This window comes from Peromyscus californicus, unplaced genomic scaffold (genome assembly GCF_007827085.1).
Source record: "Peromyscus californicus insignis strain IS unplaced genomic scaffold, ASM782708v3 Scaffold_10__1_contigs__length_136768540, whole genome shotgun sequence".
NCBI lineage: Eukaryota > Metazoa > Chordata > Mammalia > Rodentia > Cricetidae > Peromyscus > Peromyscus californicus.
Genome location: NW_026294391.1, coordinates 77,181,402 through 77,202,112, shown reverse-complemented (window position 1 = coordinate 77,202,112; position 20,711 = coordinate 77,181,402). Strand labels below are relative to the sequence as shown.

At 38.1% G+C, this 20,711-nt stretch overlaps 1 protein-coding gene across 1 annotated transcript; it reads left to right on the top strand.

Moving 5' to 3' along the window:
- Nucleotides 1-384: 384 nt before the first annotated feature.
- On the top strand, nt 385-2,421 carry LOC128115334 (vigilin-like). The gene has a single exon (XM_052745888.1). It carries the CDS (start codon nt 385-387, stop codon nt 2,419-2,421), a length of 2,037 nt encoding a protein of 678 aa, XP_052601848.1.
- Nucleotides 2,422-20,711: the final 18,290 nt, after the last annotated feature.

Genomic DNA, 20,711 nt, shown 5'->3' with positions numbered 1-20,711 from the left:
AAACAACAGCTGGTACTGGTGAAAAACAATGATTCTGGGTTTGGAAGAATAAGGGTTGTTTATGAATGTCATAAGATTACTTAAAATGATGAACTTTCTTTTGAAAATGTTGTGTTTATTTCCATACAGTCCGTATAATTTGAATTTACCTTGTGCTCATATAAGGATAGGTAAATCGATGAAACTCTAATATATTCTCAGGAAAATGAATTAATTATTTTATTGTCTACCCTATGGATTATTTTTGAAGCAAATTGCCTTTAAAGTGTTTATTCTTCTCACACAGTAATATGCTAAAAGACAACTACAAGCAGTTTTTTAGTCTTGGGGCTGCTGCTGAATAATCTGCAAATCATCTGGATTGCATATACTTCAAAATCAACAATGACTTCCAAAAGACAATACATTCTGTATCCAAATAGGTCTTTGCAAAGGGAAAACGATGCTACCAATCTAAATTCAAGAGGAAGGGTTAACTTTACATCATCAAGTTACAACTCAGAGAATAATATCATTGTTAGAAAGCCAGAAAACCGTGAACTAACTCATAACTGGATTCTCTCGATGCATAAAAACATAGCCAAAGTTTCTGAAGTGGAAATTTCTGTTCCTCCTAGTCTACACAAATCCCTATCTGATTCTAAAGAGTCTTTGATTAGTTCAATCATGGAAGAATGTGGCAAAGTCTATATTCATTTTCCAAGTAGCAAATTGGGCCTTCAAAATGTCATCATTAGAGGCCCTGCAAAAAATGTTGAAAGGACTAGGAAGAAACTTCTACAACTTGCAGAAGACGAGCAAGCCAAGAGTTACTCCGTGGCTGTCCCTGTAAAGTCAAAATATCACCATTTTCTTATGAGTGAAAATGGTGGAAATCTTCATAAAATCTGTGAAAAGACAGGGGCACGCATCATTTTCCCTACCTTTAAGAACAAGGATCAAGAGTCAGTAACCATCATAGGGACAGAAGAGGCTGTTAAAGATGTGCAAAAAGAGGTAGAGGTTTTACTGAAAGATCTGGAGAATGTGGTGGAGGATAGCATACTGATAAATCCCAAATTCCACAATTACTTTATCATGCAAAGGGGGCAGCTTTTACGAGAAATAATTAAGGAATATGGTGGTGTGTTTATTACCTTTTCATATGCAGGAAAACAGAGTACAAAAGTCACAATAAAAGGAGCAAAAGCTTGTGTTGAAGCAGCAAAGAAACATATTCAGGAGATATTTGATCCCTTGCGTTCCGAAGTCACAACACGGTGTGTTATTCCCCCCAAATTCCATCCTTTTATCATGGGACCAATATGCTCTAGAATTCAACAAATTGCAAGAGATTGTAAGGTTCAAATCAAATTTCCAGACTCAGAAAAACCAACTACAAACACACATCTAGAAGTTCAGGAAAATGGGAAAGAAAAAGGAGAAAATATCACTAAAGTATCTGCTTCGACTTCTCCAAACAAAAGTGACACCATGTCTCTTTCGGACAAAGCAGAAAATAGCAGGGCAGCCACCCAAGCTGTGGAGTCTTTTGTTCCTGTCACCGCTAAAGTCCAAGTACCTTTTCACCTACATCCATATATCATTGGGCACAAAGGAAGTGGGTTACGCAAGCTAATAAAGGAATTTGGAGTTCATGTTCAGGTATCACAACCCGGAGGAAATTTTCATATCATATCTATTATGGGCCTTGAAGCAAATGTAGAACAAGCCAAGATGAAATTGCAAAAACAAGTAAAAGCTTTACAAATGGAAATAGAAAACCAGACATTAAGAAATTTTAGGCAAACATTCAGTTTAGATCCCAAATATCATTCCAAGATCTTTGGTAATAAAGGTATACTTATTTCCCAGATTTGCACAGAATATAATGTCACTGTTCATTTTTCAAATAAAATAAGAAATCCAATGCAAGATCAAATTACCATTTCGGGTTCTAAAGACAACATCCTAAGAGCTCGAGATGCAATAATGAAACTGCTCCGTAAGATTGAAAAAACAGTTTCCAGAGAAATCCCACTGAACCATCAGGTTTGTTCCAATATTATTGGATTTGGTGGACAATCCATCCATAGAATCATGGAAAAATTCCAAGTAGACATCCGTGTACCTTCAAAAGGAATCTGTACTAATTCTAGCATCATTGTGAGTGGATCATCCTGTAATGTACAAGATGCAATTGACTATATCTTGGCTCTTGAGAAACATTTCCTATCTGTTGGAAAGAATGAACCTCCACTGGAGCATGTTAAGCGTGGTGATTCTGGCTCCATAGCTGCAAAAACACCTAAGAGTTTTAGGAAAAGAAATGTTCTTCATCATGCAAAATCCACCCCACATTCTTCACATGTGGACAATTCTGAAGATTTTCCCAAACTGAAACATCAAGTGTCTCCTAAACCTCACCCTTGGAGACCATAATAACAAGGATTAAAACAAATAAATGGAAATTGTCCCAAACTGATTATCTGAGACTGCAGTCAAATTTTATTATAAAACTGAAGTAGCTATTGAATGACTGATACAATTCTGACATCTTTGCTGTCAGTACACTGCTTAGACACTACCTAATGTTGCAGTGAAAATGAGGTATTTGGGCTTGGATGTTTGTAATATGTAGCAGCAACTTAGTTGTGATTTCCACTCAGGACTAGATCCTGACACTTTCACACATATTCTGTTAAGTTAGTCCATTAACACAGGCTTTCTAACTTTCATGGTATATTAGTATGTCATTTCTCACTTTTACTATGTCACAAAAAAGTTACTGCTATATCTTTACTAAGTCATATCCCCTTTGCTTCACAAAAATGCAATCAAATTTGTTCTTTCTGTATCTTCCGTTACTTCTAATTAACTTTCATAATGGGAAAGTGCCTTGTTCACACAAGTCATGGCTTACAACATAGGAGGAAACACAAATTGTTGTTAATTTACTAGGTGTTAATGTGCTCTTGCAGTAGTTGCACATCAAATACAGTATACCAGTGGTAATCTAGAGGACCAAGAATGCTAAAGACCATCAGATTGTGTTAATGGAGTTGTTTTTTCATATTATGGTCTATCATTGAGGGACTTGAGAATTTTATGATTTTGTTTTAATAATCTAGACACATCCTTTAGAAATCTTCCTTGAAAAAAACTGAACCCAAGAACAGATTGTTTTCATCTTCCTTCCAGTTAACTCTTAGGTCTGGTAAACTCTATATTGTGTCAAGTTTGTTTGATTGTTTTCTTTTGTTCATTTATTTTTTACTATCAGTCACTACTAAAAGGGTTATTGCTACAGCTATAGCTGATGTCTGACTTCCAAATCCATATTCTCCAGTATTTACCTTATTTCTATTGAGCTAATTGCCCAAGTCTTGTTATTTTTTCAGGAGTACCTTTAATCCACAGAGTGGTCAGCATAATGCATGCATACCAAACTACAGAACAGCTCTACTTTGAAGTCTTAAAGCTGGTTCAGGTGTGTTCTATATTGTACCTGTACCAAAGCTATATGCCAGCAGTCCCACTGAGCTTTTTTCAATCCTACCACAGATGTTTAACCCAAGATCATTGTTTATAGGGGAGAGATTGGAAGGATGTTGCCTAGCAAAGATGTTGAGTAGAACTTAGGGTATCTCAGTCTTCTGTACACCTGTATATGGTCTTTCCAAAATACTGTAAGTGGATGTCTAGTACCACACAGAATTTAATATCTTTATATTTTATTTTATTTTGGTTTTGTTCTAGCATTTCTAGTACATACTTTGTTTACTAATGTACAGATTCTGACACTCTCACTTATATCATCCTGTCAAGGTACTATCTGACAAAAATAGGAATGGATAGCAATTTGGGGAGGAATACTGTTATAAGGTAACATCATTTTTTTCTTTTTAAATTTTATAATTCATTTTTGAGACAAAGTTGCATGTAGTCAATACCTGCTTTAAGCTCCTGATTTTCTTACTTCAACTTCCCTCATGTTGGAATGATAGTCATGTGCCACTATGCCTGACTGCAAATGTGAATTTTCAATTTTTATGAGTCTTTACATCCACAAGGAGTTCCTAGTAGCCTGTATCAATAAATATATGTTGCTATTAGCCTGGTCTACTGGATATTAATATTGATTTTGTACTACTGCCCTTATAACTTTAACAATTACCAACATATAACCTGACATTTAATTCTAACCCATGAAGCTTAGCCATTATTCTTCCAGTCATTCTGAGATAATTTAGGAAAGGTTATGATAAACAAAGCAGATAGTTTTGTTTCACTTCAGCATAGCACTCATAATTAACAAGTGATTATTTGAAGCACTGTAATTTATAGCCCTATATGGTGTATAAATGGTTCATATTGAACTTATTTCAGTGTTAAATAAATAATTCACCACTCTAATATGTAATTTAGATATAATATATAATTTCAAACTCTTTTCCAGCAATGGTTTTCAACCAAGCTATTTGATAAAATATCTGGCACAAAATGGAATATTAAGTTATGCTGTAATTTCATCAACATAATAGCAATAAAAAATTAAAAATTGTTGAGATGACCAAAAATTGAAAAATAAACCTCTGTCAAGCTTTTTTCTTTCTTAACTCTTGAGCTCACAAGAGTTAAAGAGTAATTCCCTAGTGGCATTTCACTATCATTTATCAAGTTCAGATGCTGTGAACCGTTCTTCTTCAGTGTACAATTCCTCTGAGCAATTATCTCTCTGTGCTTTCCACTCAAGGTGAGTTTGGTTTCAGTAAAAGAACCTCTTTACTATCTTTTACAAGCAGCTATTATAATCATCCCAAGCCATTAACTTAGGGGAAAAGCTAGCTGTGTGTTAGGAGGTTAAAATAAATGTGTAACTTTCAACAGTAGTCTTTGTTTTCAGTAGTGAAAGAAGAAAATGAGCCAAGAGGCAACAGCTGAGTCCTAAAACCTTTTAATACCTGGTATGCTGGCTGGGATTGTCTTCCTGGCTTGTGTGTTGGCTTGGGGAGGATGTAGCTGTCAAGAGTGGTTTAAGGATTGTGTATGAGCAGGGAGGGTATTCTGGGAAGAGGTAGGTCTTTTACAAAAGAGGGATAGATATGGTAGAGAGGGTTTGGTATCCATTATTGATAAAGGACAGTTATTGGAGAGAACAGGAGGGATACAAATGGAGTAATGCATAGAGTCATATAAATGAATTCACTTGCCAGAAATCAGCCTGAGTTCATGTCAAAATATTTTAAATTTCTTTTGGGTTATTTCTCCAGAACTCTACAGCACTTTGTAAACACATGTGAGATAAAGTGTTTTTCGAATTTTTTCAGTGTATTTATACATATGTGCATGCCATATGTGTATAGGTTCATGTGTATGCACTTATATGTACAGGGTGAGAGGACAAACTTGGATGTTATTCCTCAGGTTTTGTCCACATGTGCTTTGTGACAGTTTCTCTTACTGGCCTAGTTCTCACTGATTAGTCTAGGGCAGGTGGCCAACAAGTCTCAAGGACCTGCATGTGCCTGCTTCCCCACTATTGGTGTTATAAGCATGTGTCACTATGCTTAGCTTTTTAACATTAGTTCTACAGATTGAACTCAGGTCTTCACAGTTGCACAATAAGGGCTTTACTGACTGCTATCTCTTCAGGCTGATAAAATTATTTAGACATCCTTAAAAGTTTTACTAATTGCTAAGTTCATTTTGAAGCTCCATATATTTTGACTTTAAATATGCATTAAGGAGCTTGGGGAATGGCTCAGCAGTTAAAGTACTTCCCATGCAAGCATGAAGAACCATATATAAATGCTGGTGGGCATGGTGTCCTGTCTGTAATTTAAGCCTCAGAAATGGAGAGATGGGGATTCCTAGAGCACAGTAATCAGCAAAACTAGTCATATTTGTGAGCTCTGAGTTTGGTTGAGACACCTTATCATAATGCATGAAGCAGAACAGAGATTAGAATTCCTGACATGAACCTCAGGCCTTCACATGCACACACTTGTAACACACACACACACACACACACACACACACACACACACACACACATGAAAAAAGAATTATTTATGTAGTATTTATTAAAATATATAAATTTTCCTTTGGTGCATCATATTTCAGTGCTGAATCAATATCTAATACTATTTAAAATATAATATCAATAAAACTAAACAAAGGAAATATTCCAAAGACAAACTAAACTGCAAGAAAGGAAGACAAAAGTTAAAAGTCTGTAATATGTTTAAAATCCAAATTCAAAGGCTAGAAGGGTGGTTTAGTGGTTAAGAGCACTTGCTGTTCTTACAAAGGACGAGGGTTTGTTCTCCGCACCAAACACACAATGACCCAAAGTTCACTTCCTCTTCTGGTCTTCACAGGTACTGCACATAAATGTCATGCCAAACACACATTTAGGCAAAACACTTATACACATAAAACCAACTTAAGAAACAAACACAACAATAAATCCAAAATCAAATCTTTTTTTTTTTTTTTTTTTTTTTTTTTTACTCTGTATTTATTGAACAGCACGGAATGCATCACATCAGAAAAGAATTAAGGATATTAGACAGAAATCTTTAACAGAGTTTTACTAGAGATTGACAACTTATTCAAGCTCACTCACTCAAATAAAAAATAGTGCTACAAACATCTTTTCTTATTCAAACAATATCTGTATAATATTTCTAACTATTCTGGATACTTTATAAAATTTATTGAAACCTAAATTTGTGTTTTAAGCAAATATCATAACACACATATAAACACATGTGAATTAGTCTTCCTTCAGGTGCATGAAGATCACACAAAATAAGGTTAGAACTATGCATTATCTCATTTTGTAAAAGCTGATTATATGGGAAATCATAGGTGAATAATGTTTGGTGTTACAATGTTCTCCTTTTTTAATAAATATTTTTATTTTATAATTAATTTAATTTTACATATCAGCCACAGATTCCCCTGTCCTCCCTCCTCCCACCCTCCAGCCTTCCTTCCAATCCACTCTCCATTCCTACCTCCTCCAAGGCAAGGTCACCCTTGGGGATTCAGCTCAGCCTGGTAGATTCTGTTGAGGCAGGTCTAGTCCTTCCACCCTACAACAAGGCTGAGTGAAGTATCTCAGCATAGGCCCTAGGTTCCAAAAAGCCAGCTCATGCACCAAGGACAGGTCCGAGTCCCACTGCCTGGAGGCCTCCTAAACAGTTTAAGCTCATCAACTGTCTCACTTATCTTGAGGGCCTGGTCCAGTTCCATGGGGGCTCCTTAGCTATTGGTTCACAGTTTATGTGTTTCCGCTAGTTTGGCTATTTGTATCTGTGCTTTTTCCAATCATGGTCTCGATATCTCTTGCTCATATAATCCCTCCTCTCTCTCACCGGTTGGACTCCTGGAGCTCCACCTGGGGTTTGGCTGTGTATCTCTGCATCTGCTTTCACCAGTCACTTGATGAAGGACACAGTCAATAAGACAAAATGAAAATGTTCTCTTAAAGGAAGGTTAAACTAACAGCGTGAGTGTACAGTATGAACATAGTATGAAGAATTTCAAAGTATATTGTTCACTCTGGCTGTGTAGTCCATCAAAACTTTAAGTCTCTTAGAGTGTCAGAAATATTTTGCTCATTGCATGAGTTGGCTGTTTGAAACCTGGGGCCTATGCAGGATTGTTTGGCTCGGCCTGGGAGGAGGGGACTAGACCTACCTGGACTGAGTCTACCAGGTTGACCTCAGTCTGTGGGGAAGGCTTTGCCCTGGAGGAGATGGGAATGGAGGGGGGGCGTTGGGGGGAAGGTGAGGGGGACGGGAGGGGGGAGAACAAGGGAATCCGTGACCGATATGTAGAACTGAATTGTATTGCAAAATAAATTAAAATAAATTAAAAAAAAAGAATTATACTTTTGTGGTAATAAATTATGATAAAAATATTTCTGACACTCTAAGAGACAAAATCAAATCTTAATGGCTTTGTGAGTTAAAAGTCCAAATTAACTATCATCATCTACAGAATGGACTATAAATTTCCTGATTGCTTCTACTCACAGACACATTAAATTAATGCCTGTTTAATGATCAAGGAATTGATCATTAAATCATCAAACTGGCTAGACTTTGACTCATTAGACAACTAGAAACATTCACATTGTGAAGGCAAAGGAATCAAAGTCACACTAATCCCAGAGCATGTCCAATCACTTTACCACAAAATCCCAAAAGGAATCCTCAGCCTTGCTCCCCCTTCAGCTGCCAAGCTTGAAATGTCTATAGTTTTTGATTCTTAATTCATGAGATCAGGAAGAAGAGGAAATGCAAAACACAGGTATCTCTCTACCCCTGAGGATTAGGAAGCTGGGGCCAGTTATCTTTCATAATGACCATTATTAGACAAAACAGATATGGGGCCACCATGATCAGACTTTGAATTTGGAATACAACTGTGAAATACAGATCCTCATATCAGAGGTATCATGGGGGTTGAGGGAAGGAGGAAAAAAGAGAGTGCAATCCCTTAAAAAACCTGAACAAAAGGCTTCAAGACAGATAGCTTAAAATAAGAATAGGAAAATATCTTACATGTACAGAACATAAGGGTGTGGAGGCTTATGAAGAAAGTACTATCAGAGAAATGCCTAGGGAAAAATGCACTTTAAGACTTCTATAGATATTCAGTGGCTGGCAGGAAGTACTACACATAATTTGTTCTGGTTTAGCATAGCTGACAAGGAGCATCAGCAAAGCAGGTACTGGATTATGACCATAAACTTATCCTGCACGTTTGTAAGGGGAGAGCTGGGCTTCAAACACCCTACCATACACTTGCCACACTGACTACCCCTACTACCACTGAGGGCTGAAATAGAGGCAAATAGTTTATGATGTAACACACTGGTATGTTTCCCTCTGAAAGGCATACATGACACATAAACTTCCTGAGTTATATGTTATGTAGAAGCAATGCTTACAAGGAGCCACTGGAGCAATGTGACCAAAAAGAAATCCACCAACCCACCAGAAGCATGAGAAAATGTTCCCCCATACCATACTCTCTGAATTGTTCCAGCCATAACTCCAGGTGTTCACAATCCTCTTGAACAGTATGTATACTGTGAGTGTTGCAATATTCACAATTTCCACCCATGGGTTTTCAACCTAATAATCATTGTTCTAGGATCAAAGGGGACTGGCTGTGTGCAAACCTTACAAGCTCACAGCAAGGAATGGGAAATCACCAAGCAAGGAAATGAAAAGGCAAATTCCCATCAGTGAAATGTGATGAAAGATTATAAAAAGAGAAGCTTTCCGTTCTGTTCCTACCCAGAAATTTTTGACATTATCTTATAGTGGCTGTTTGATGACCTGGCTGCTACCTCCTTTTTGTATGAGAGTTAAAGGGACAGACACAAAATAGCCTTCCAGAGCCTGAATGGCAGCTTGCCACTTTCTGAACTTTCATACCAACATAGCCAGCAATAACTCTAATATACATGGAAGCCCTTTGAGAACTCATTGAGCATACTAAATTTCAGAGTTACCAAACAAATGACTACATTCCAATTTACATTATCTCCGATTACTGAATGTGCTGTGCCTATGTGACATAACCTAGACCACAGAACAAAGAGGTGGGTTTTAGAGATAATACAGACATTTCCAAGGCTACATTCTTCTCTAAAGACTTACTGTAACATGCAGCTCCAATTTTCTTCCTAGAAGTGGATTAATTTAGATGATTTTAGTGTTTACTTGACAATTTGGCCATTAGATTTCATTAATTTGATGACAAGATTGGCAAGCCAGCTATTCTTTGGGCATCTCTGGCAGAAACTTGCCACTTTCTGCTAGAACCAGAATTTAACAGGTGCTCATGAGTACTGGAATGTTAAGGAGAAATTACTTTAATTTTTTTCAAATTTTTAATTGAAAATAATTTTTTTCAAACGACATATTTTGATTATGATTAGCTATCCCCCAAATCTTCTCAGATCCACCTTCCTACCCACCTAGATTCACAACCTTTACTGCTTTCTCTCATTAGAGAACAAATAGGCATCTAAAGAAAAGAAAAAATAAACTAAGATACAATAAACACAAATAAACATGAATAAGATGAAACAAAAAAACAGAACAACAAAAAGCCAAACAAAAAGCACAAGAAATACATATAGACTCAAAGGCACACACATTGGCAAGCACAGAAACCCCCTAAAACCCACAAAATCAGGAAGCATTATACATAAGCAAAAGACCTATAAATAAGGGAAAGAAAGGAAGAAAATAAGAAAAGAAAAGTTAAAAAAACTCCAAAAAGTAAAAAATAGCATTTTGTGTTGGCCAACTTTTGCCAGGCATGGAGTCTAGTCTCAAGAGCGGTTTGTTTCTCCAGAGAGACTCCTTTGGAGAAAATTAGTGTTCAAATAGATAGCTTCTGGGTTATGGATGCAGCCATGTGTCCACTTCTCTCAGCACTGGAACCACATTTGAGCAGACACATACAGACCCTGTGCAAGAAGCCACAGTCTCTGTGAGTTCATGTGTATTGATTGGTGCTGCTGTGTTTGGAAGGCCTTGTTTCCTTGGTGTCCTCCATTCTCTGGCTTAAACAATCTTTCTACATTTTCTGTGGGGTTCACTAAGCCATGGAGTGAGGGTATTGATAAAGCTATCCATTTAGGAAGCAGAGGTCCAAGGTCTCTCGCTCTCTGTACCTTGTCTAGCTTTGGATCTTTGTATTATTCTCATCTATTTCAGGAGGCAGCTTCTCTAATGATGGCCAAGCAAGGCACTAATCAATGAGTATAGCAAAAAGTCATTAGACATTTTATTGCTATGTTCCTGGGGAGAAGAGTACTATTTGATTTTCTCCTAGATCCCAAGCCTGCTAGTCTTAGGTTCCTGGCCACAGAAGCAATGTCAGGGATGGATTGCATCTCATAGAGTGGGCCTTAAATCCAATTAGGTATTGGTTGATTAGTTTCACAAACTTTGTACCACTATTTCATGGCTGTATCTTGCATGCAGGTCACCATTATAGATCGAAGGCTTTGTAACTGGGTTGGCATTTACCTTTTATCTTTGGTAGGGTGCAAACAATCTTTAAGTACTGTGAGCATTATTTCTAGGGGTGAAGTTTCTAAGTAGTGACCTGTTCAACTTCTCCATGTTCAATGAGTTTTGTATATGTTATCTTCAGCAATAGAGTCTTACCATCAATTTGTAGAGAACTATCAATAGCCTAGATTGTTTGGGGATTCCTATGTGACCCCTTTATACAATATCTTGATAATCTTGATTATATATAACCCAGTCTCAGAATTTTAGGCTTCCTTTGGTGATATGAGATGTCCATCTGGGTTTCTATTTCCCTATTATTTGGTAATTCCATTTATATCACCTTCATATGTGTATATATTTTAGGAAACTTCCACTGTATTAAGTTTCCATACAACCATTCAGATGGTCCTTAGTTTACCTATCACACTCCATGTTTTCTCCCTCAACACCTTCTTTCATATCCCTTTCTGTTTAATCATTCTGTCCATCCATAACTGTCAGTTTCTGCTTTCTAGAATGCTCTAGCTCTTGCCTCTAGTCCCTTACTCTACACCTAACCTGTGTTTTAAGTATTGTAGCTTGCTTATCAATGACTTAACAGCTAATGTCCACATACATGTGAATTCATACCATATTTGTCTTTCTGGGTCTTGATTACTCAGGATTTTTTCTAGTTCTGTCTATTGACTTAAACATTTAATGATTTCACTTTTAATGCTGTAATATTCCATTGTGTAAATGTAGCACATTTTCTTTATCTGTTCATACATTGACAGACATCTAGGCTTTTTCAATTTGGGGGTATTATGAATAGAGAAGTAATGAACATGGTTGAGCAACTGTTTTTGTAAAATGATGGAGGGTACTTTGGATACATGTCCAAGAGTGGTATAGAGATCCAAGAGTGCTATAGCGGGACCTTGAGATATATCTATTTCCAGACTCCCCAGAAACTACCACACTGATTTCCATAGTGTCTGAACAAGTTTTCAGTACCAGCAGCAATAGATGAGTGCTCTCCTTACTCCATATTCTCACCAGAATGGACTATCATTTGTTTTCATGATCTTGCTCATTCTGACTGGTATAAGAGGAAATCTCTAAGTAGTTTTGATTTGCATTTCTCTGAGGACTAAAGTTGCTGAGAATTACTTTAAGGGCTCCTTGATCATTTGTATTGCTGCTTTTGAGAATAATCTGTTTACGTCAATATCCCATTTTTTAATTGGGTTATTTTCCTGATGTTACATTTTTGAATTCTTTATATATTTTAGATATTAGCCCTCCACTGAATGTGTAGTTGGTAAAAATTTTTCCAATTTGCTAGCCTGCTCGTACAAATGATGCTGTCCTTTGCCATGCAGAAGCATCCCAGTTTCATGAGGTCACAGTTATTAATTCTTCTTAGTATCTGTGCTATCAATGTTCTGTTCACAAAGATGTTTCCTCTGCCCATGAGTTCAAGACTATTCCACACTTTCTTTTCTATTAGACTTAATGTATCTGGTATAATGTTAAGGTCTTTGAACAATTTGTAATTAAGTTTTGTGCAGGGTGATAAGTACCTATTTGCATTTTTCTACATACAGCCACCCAGTTTGGCCAGCAGCATTTCTTAAGGATGCTGTCTTTTTTCCAGTGTTTATTTCTGGTTTCTTTTTCAAAAACCAGGTGTCCTAATGTTTGTGGATTTATGTCTGGGTCATCAATTCCATTGAACAATGTGTCTGTTTTTATGCCAATACCATGATGTTTTTATTACTATAGCCTTGTAGTACAATTTGAGATTAGGTATGGCAATATCTCCAGTAGATGTGTTATTAGTCAATATTTTTTTTACATATCTTCCTTTTTGTGTTTCCATATGAAGCTGAGAATTGTCTTTTCAAGGTCTATAAAGAATTATGTTGGAATTTTGATGATGATTGCACTGAATCTGTCGAATGCTTTTGGTGGGATGGTAATTTTTACTATATGAATCCTGCTGACCTGTGAGCACAGAGATCTCCATCTTCTGATAACTTCTTCAAGTATCTTTCTTCAATGATATAAAGTTTTTTTTAACCTTTAAGCTTATTTTTTTAAAGTTTGCTTGTTTTTTTTTTCATTTTACATACTGCCCACTGTTCCCTGTCCCTCCCTTTCTCCCCCCCATCCCACCCCACCCACTCTTCATAGGGAGTAAGGCCTCCCTTGGTTATTCAACATAGGCTGGCATACCAAGGTGGGGCAGACCCAAGTCCCTCCCCCCGTATCAAGGCTGAGTATGGTATGGCACCATAGGGAATGGCCTCTAAAAAAAGCCAGTTCATGTACTCTGGATGAGTCCTGGTCCAATTGCCAGGGGACTCACAAACAAATCAAGCCACCCATCTGTCACCCTCATTCAAGGTGCCTAGTAAGGTCCCTTGCGGTATCCCCAGCTGTCAGTCCAGAGTCCGTGGGCTCCCACGAGCTTAGGTCAGCTGTCAATGTGGTTTTTTCCCACCATGATCTTGTCCCACCTTGCTCTTATAATCCCTCCTCCCTCTCTTCAACTGAACTCCAGGAACTTAGCCAAGTGCTTGGCTGTGGGTCTCTGCATCATTTCTGTCAGTTGTTGGATGTAGGTTCTATGATGAAAATTAAGATAGTCACTGATCAGACTACACAGGAAGGCTAGTTCAAGCACCCTCTCCACCATTGCTATGGGTCTTACCTGTGGACATCCTTGTGGGTTCCTGGGGATTTCGATAACACCAGATTTCTTCCTAACCTGATAATGGCTCATTCTGTCAAGATATCTTTCATTATTCTCCCTCTCTGTCCCTCCCGAACTCAGACATCTCAAGCCCTCATGTTCCTACTCGCCATGTCCTCCTCTTGACTGCCCCCTCCAAGTTTACCAAGGAGACTTTAACCTTTTTCCCCTTCTTGCGATGATCAATGCATGTCCCTCTCATGATCATCCTCTTCATCTAGCTTCTCTGGGGTTGTGGGTTGTAGCCTTTTTAACCTTTGCTTTGCATCTAATATTCACTCATGAGTGAGTACATACCGTGTTTGTCTTTCTGGATCTAGGTTACCTCACTCAGGATGATTTTTTTGTTCCATCCATTTACCTGCAAATTTCACATTGGCATTGTTTTTTAACAGCTGCATAATACTCCATTGTGTAAATGTACCACATTTTCTTTATCCACTCTTTGGTTGAGGGGCATCTAGGTTATTTTCAGGTTCTGGCTGTTACAAATTGTTCTGATATGAATATAGTTGAGCAAATGTCCTTGTGGTGTGGATGAGCATCTTTTGGGTATATGCCCGAGTGGTATTGCTGGGTCTTGAGGTAAATTGATTCCCAATTTTCTCAGATACCACCATACTGATTTCCAGAGTGGCTATACAAGATTGCATTCCCACCAGCAGTGGAGAAGTGTTCCCCTTTCTCCACATCCTCTCCATCATAAGCTGTCATCAGTGTTTTTGGTCTTAGGCATTCTGTGAGGTGTAAGATGGTATCTCAGAGTCGTTTTGAGTTGCATTTCTCTGATGACTAAGGATGTTGAATACTTCCTTAAATGTCTTTCAGTCATTTGAGATTATTCTGTTGAGAATTCTGTTTAGCTCTGTAGCCCATTTTTTTAATTGGCTTGTTCTTTATTTTGATGTCTAGTTTCTTGAATTCTTTATATATTTTGGAGACCAACCCTCTGTTACATGTGGGGTTGGTGAAGATCTTTTCCCATTCTGTAGGCTGTCGTTTTGCTTTATTTACTGTGCTGTTTGCCTTGCAGAAGCTTCTCAGTTTCAGGAGGAGCCATTTATTAATTGTTGCTTTCAGTGTCTATGCTACTGGTTTTATATTTTGGAAGTAGTCTCTTGTGCCAATGCATTCAAGACTACTTCCTACTTTCTCTTCTATCAGGTTCAGTTTAACTGGTTTTATATTGAGGTCTTTGATCCACTTGGACTTGAGTTTTAGGCATGGCAATAGATGTGGATCTATTTGCAATTTTCTACATGTTGACATCCAGTTATGCCAGGACCATTTGTTAAAGATGCTTTCTTTTTTCCTTGTACAGATTAGGCTTCTTTGTCAAAAATCAGGTGTTCATAGGTGTGTGGGTTAATATCAGGGTCTTCAATTCAATTCCATTGGTTCACATATTGGTTTTTATGCCAATACCTAGCTATTTTTATTACTATTGCTCTATAGGAGAGCTTGAAGTCAGGGATGGTGATGCCTCTGGAAATTCCTTTATTGTACAGGGTTGTTTTGGCTGTCTTGGGCTTTTTTGTTTTTCCATATGAAGTTGAGTATTGTTCTTTCCAGTGATTGCATTGGGATTTTGATGGGGATTGTATTGCATCTGTAGATTGCTTTTGCTAAGATTGTCATTTTTACTAGGTTGATCCTATCTTTCCAAGAGCATGGGAGTTCTTTCCATTTTCTGATATCTTCCTCAATTTCTTTCTTCAAAGATTTAAAGTTCTTGTCATACAGGTCTTTTGCTTGTTTGGTTACTTACCCCAGGATGTTTTATGTTATTTGTGGCTATTGTAAAGGATGATGTTTCTCTGATTTCTTTCTCAGCCCATTTATCATTTGTATGTAGGAGGGCTACTGACTGTTTTGAGTTGTATCCTGCCACAATATTGAAGGAGTGTATCAGCTGTAGGAGTTCCTGGTAGAATTTTTTGGGTCACTTATGTATTCTATCGTATCATCTACAAAAAGTAGAAGTTTGACTTCTTCCTTTCCATTTTGTATCCCCTTGATGTCCTTTTGTTGTCTTATTGCTCTAGCTAGAACTTCAAGTACTATATTGAATAAATATGGGGAGAGTGGACAGCCTTGTCTTGTTCCTGATTTTAGTGAAACATTAGTTGAGCATTATTCTGTTTCCATGCAATTGTAGGCTGTCTGTAATTTTTGTTGTTGTTAAAATCTAACTTTAAGCCATGGTGGTCTGATAAAATACAGGAGGTCATTCCAGTATTTTTTGTATCTGTAGAGATTTGTTTTGTGACTGAGGATGTGGTCAATTTTATAGAAGGTTCCATGGGGTGCTGAGAAGAAATTATATTCTTTTTTGTTAGGGTGGAATGGTCTGTAGATATCTATTAAGTTCATTTGAGTCATAGTATCTGTTAGTTCCCTTATGTCTCTGTTAAGTTTCAGTCTGGCAAATCTGTCCATTGGTTATAGTGGGGTTTTGAGGTCTCTCATTATTAATGTGTGTGGTATGATGTGTTATTTAAGCTTAGGTAATATTTCTTTTACATATATGGATGCCCTTATATTTGGGGCATATATGTTCAGGACTGAAACTTCATCTTGGTAGATCCTTCCTGTGATAAATATGTAATGTCCTTCCTCATCTCTTTTAATTGACTTTAGTTTGATGTCTATTTTATTAGATATTAGGATAGGTACACCAGCTTGCTTCTTAAGTCTATTTGATTGGAAAATCTTTTCCCAGCCTTTTACTCTGAGGTAGTGTCTGTCTTTGAAGTTGAGGTGTGTTTCTTGTATGCAGCAGAAGGATGGATCCTGATTTCATATCCATTCTGTTAGCCTGTGTCTTTTTCTAGGTGAATTAAGTTCATTGATATTAAGGGATATTCATGACCAGTGATTGTTAATTTCTGTTATCTTTTGATGGTAGTGTGTGTGTGTGTTTCCCTTCCTTGTAATTTACTCCTGTGGAGTTATCTCTTGCCTGTGTTTTCATGGGTGCATCTGACTTCCTTAGGTTGGAGCTTTCCTCGTAGTGCTTTTTGTAGGGCTGGATTTGTGAATAGGTATTGTTTAAATCTGGTTGTGTCTTAAAACATCTTGTTCACTCCATCTATGGTGATTGAAAGTTCCTGGGTATATTAGTCTAGGCTGGCATCCATGGTCTCTTAGTGCCTGCATTACATCTGTCCAGGTCCTTCTGGCTTTCAGAGTCTCCATTGAGAAGTTGGGTGTTATTCTGATGGGTCTGCCTTTATAAGTCATTTGGTCTTTTTCCTTTGCTGCTCTTAATATTCTTTCTTTATTCTATGTTTAGTGGTTTACTTACTATGTGATGAGGGGACTTTTTTGTGTGTGGGGGTCTTATCTATTTGGTGTTCTATAAGCTTCTTGTATCTTCATAGGTATTTCCTTCGTTAAGTTGGGAAAGTTTTCTTCCATGATTTTGTTGAATATATTTTCTGTGCCTTTGAGTTGGTATTATTCTTTCTTCTATTCCCATTATTCTTAGGTTTGGCCTTTTCGTTATGTCCCAGGACATTTTGTGTTATGACTTTTTTGGTTTTGGTGTTTTCTTTGACTGTTGAATCTATTTCCTCTATTGTATCCTCTACACCAGAGATTCTCTCTTCCATCTCTGGTATTCTGTTGGTTAAGCTTGCATCTGTAGTTCCTGTTTGTTTACTCAGATTTCTATTTCTAGCATTCTCTTGGTTTGTGACTTCTTTGTTGTTTCTATTTCAGTTTTGAGGTCTTGAACTGTTTTCTTCACATGTTTAATTGCTTTTTCATGGTTTTCTTGGCTTTCTTTAAGGGATTTATTGATTTCTTCCCATTTATTGTTTGTCTTTTCTTCAATTTCTTTAAGGGAATTTTTTATTTCCTCTTTAAAGACCTCTACCATCTTCATAAAGTTATTTTTTAAGGTTGCTTTCTTCTACATCGTCTATGTTGTGATGTTCAGGTCTTGCTGTTGTATAACCACTGGGTTCTGGAGATGCCGTATTGCTCTTTATGTTGTTGTTTGCATTTTTGCACTGGTGTCTACTCATCTCTTCCTTCAATAGGTGTAAGAGGTGCCTGTGTCTGAGGGAGCTCCTCTTAGTCCAATCTGTGCTTGCTGTGCCTGTGTCTTAGGAGGCCACACTGGGTCCAATCTTAGCTCTTGGTCCAATCAGAGCTGGTGGATTCTGTGTCTCAGGAAGGCTCTCTTGATCCAATAAGAGCTCTTGGTCCAATGAGAGCTGGTGAATTCTGTGTCTCTAGAAACCACTCTTGGTCCAATGGGAGCTGGAGGAGTCTGTATCTCAGGAAGCCTCTCTTGGTCCAATGAGAGCTGGCAGATTCTGTGTCTCAGGAACCCACTCTTGGTCCAATGAGTACTGATGGATTCTATGTCTCAGGAAGCTAATGGGGTTACAGAGGGTGGGTAGATTTGAAGTAGGGCATGGGTCTTATAGATTGCAGGGTCCAATGGGGGATTTTGGTGGAGGAGCTTGATTGCATGATTCTTCCCTGCTGGCCAACAACTGGGATAGCAATGGGTGGGGGTTCAGGAGGGTTATTTCTTACTTGCTGTTAGCAGCTATTTCTCTCTCCTTAAGACTGCAGTCCTGGACATGTGGCAGTGGTGCACACCTTTAATCCTAGCACTCAGGAGGCAGAGCCAGGTGGGTTTCTGTGAGTTCAAGGCCACCCTGGTCTACAGAGTGAGATCAAGGACAGGCACCAAAACTATACAGAGAATTCCTGTCTCAAAACAAAAAAACAAAAACTCAAAAAAGAAATAACCAAGAAAAGACTGCAGTCCTGACCAATGCTCAGTCTCATTTACATCAAATCCTAGGAATACGCTTCCTGGCTACAAGAGACCTTATAATATTAAATCAATAATATGTAGCCCCTGCATGTACAAAATGTGATGGTCACTGGGGGAATTGTCAATGAGAATCTTGAAAAATAAGATATGCCTGATTAGTATTGCAGGGATGTAGAAAGGTTGGGATAGTGTAGGACCAGAGACTAATTACCTGATCCCAAGCTAACTTTAGCCCCCTGAATAGCTAATTCTTGTCCACTTCTGAGTATGAACTAACATCTTTTGAGTTAAAAACAATAACAACAAAACAGAACAAAACAAAACAAAAAACACCTTTGAGTTCTCTTAATGTAGCAGACCGCTAGCTTCCACCTCTCTGTAAGGTAAGACTGTACATAGATACCATCTGAGGTCTGTAGAAAATCTTCCCCCATCTTGCTGTAACTTCCTCTCTCATCTACACACCACTGCATTTTAAACTTACCTTGATTTATTATAGAATTTTGCTCTGACATACTTTTAAAGCTTCATGAAACTCCTTGCATATAAGAACATGGAAATTGTAGTAGTCTTAAATCTGTGTTCCTGGGCCATGGTCACTCCAATTTGGCTCCAGATAAACAATTCTCTTATTCCTTTAAGGCGGGGGTTGTGTTTTATTTATACACCTAATTATGTGTATTATAAGGTTTTATTTATTTATTTTACAACCTGACCACAGTTTCCCTTCCCTTCTCTCTTCCTATTCCTTCCACCCACCTCCACTTTGCCCCCCTTCCACTCCTCTGTTTCTGTTCAGAAAGGAGCAGGGCTCCCATGGGTATCTGTGGTGATATTTTATTTGTACTGAAATGTGATATTTTATTTGTATGCTAATAAATAAAGTTACCTGGAGATCAGAGGTCAAATAGCCATTAAGCAGGTCAAGCGGTAGTAGCACATACCCTTAATCTGATCACATGGCAGGCAGAGTCTCTGCGTGTTTAAGGACACAGCCAAGCATGGTGACACGAGCCTTTAATTCCAGTACCAACCATAGAGACCTGGAGGTCTGTATAGACAGGCAGTGACAAGGAAGTCATGTGGCTGTGCTTAGAGCCAATGAGAAGGCAGAACAGAAAGTCAATAAAAACACAAGTCAGTCAGGAAGAAGCTCTCTTGTGTGGGAAACTATGGCTTGGTGGTAAGCTAAAGGGTAGTTAGTGGCTCTTCGCTAATTCTCTAATCTCTTCAGCTGTTACCCCTGTATTTGGCTCTGTGTTTCTTATTTACTAAGACTGTTTAGAAATTTGACTACAGGTATCAACAAAGCATGGCATACCAAGTTTCAGTAAGACTAAGCACCTGCCAATGTATTAAGGATGAGCATGGCAATCCAGTATGAGAAATAGGATCTCAAGAGCCAGCAAAAGCATCAGAGACAGCCCCTGATCCCATTGTTGGGTGTCCCACAAGTAGACCAAGCTACACAATTGTCACATGTATGTAGAAGACCTAGGTCATTTCCATGCAGACTCCTGGTTGTTGGTTCAGATTGGTTAAGTTCCTTTTAGCCAGGCTAGTTGTTTTTGTAGGCTTTCTTGTGATGACCTTGACCCCTCTGGCTCCTATAATCCTACCTTTCTCTCTCTTCAGCAAGATACCTGAGCTCGGCCTAATATTTGGCTATGGGTCTCTGCATCTGTTTCCATCAGTTACTGGATGAAGGCTCTCTGATGACAATTGAGGTAGTCATCAATCTGATCACAGGATATGAGCAATTCAGACTAAGTATCCAGTATTGCTTGGAGACTGAGTTGGAGCCATCATTGTAGGTTTGTGGGAGTTTTACTTGCATATGGATTCTACCTGATCCTGAAATGCCCGACTTTCCAATAATCTCTTTCAGTACTCTCCCCTTCTATCTATCCCCTACCCAATCTCTCAAGTTCCCATCCCTACCCACCTATAGCCTACCCAGGATATCTCTTTCATCTTCCCATGCAGATCTTTGTGGTCCCCCACCCCTTGGACCTTCTTTGTTACCTAGTCTCTATGGGGCTGTGAATTGTAGCATGGTTATCCTATACTTTTCAGCTAATATCCACTTATGAGTGAGTGCATACAGCAGGGCATTTACCCACCAACCGCACAGTTC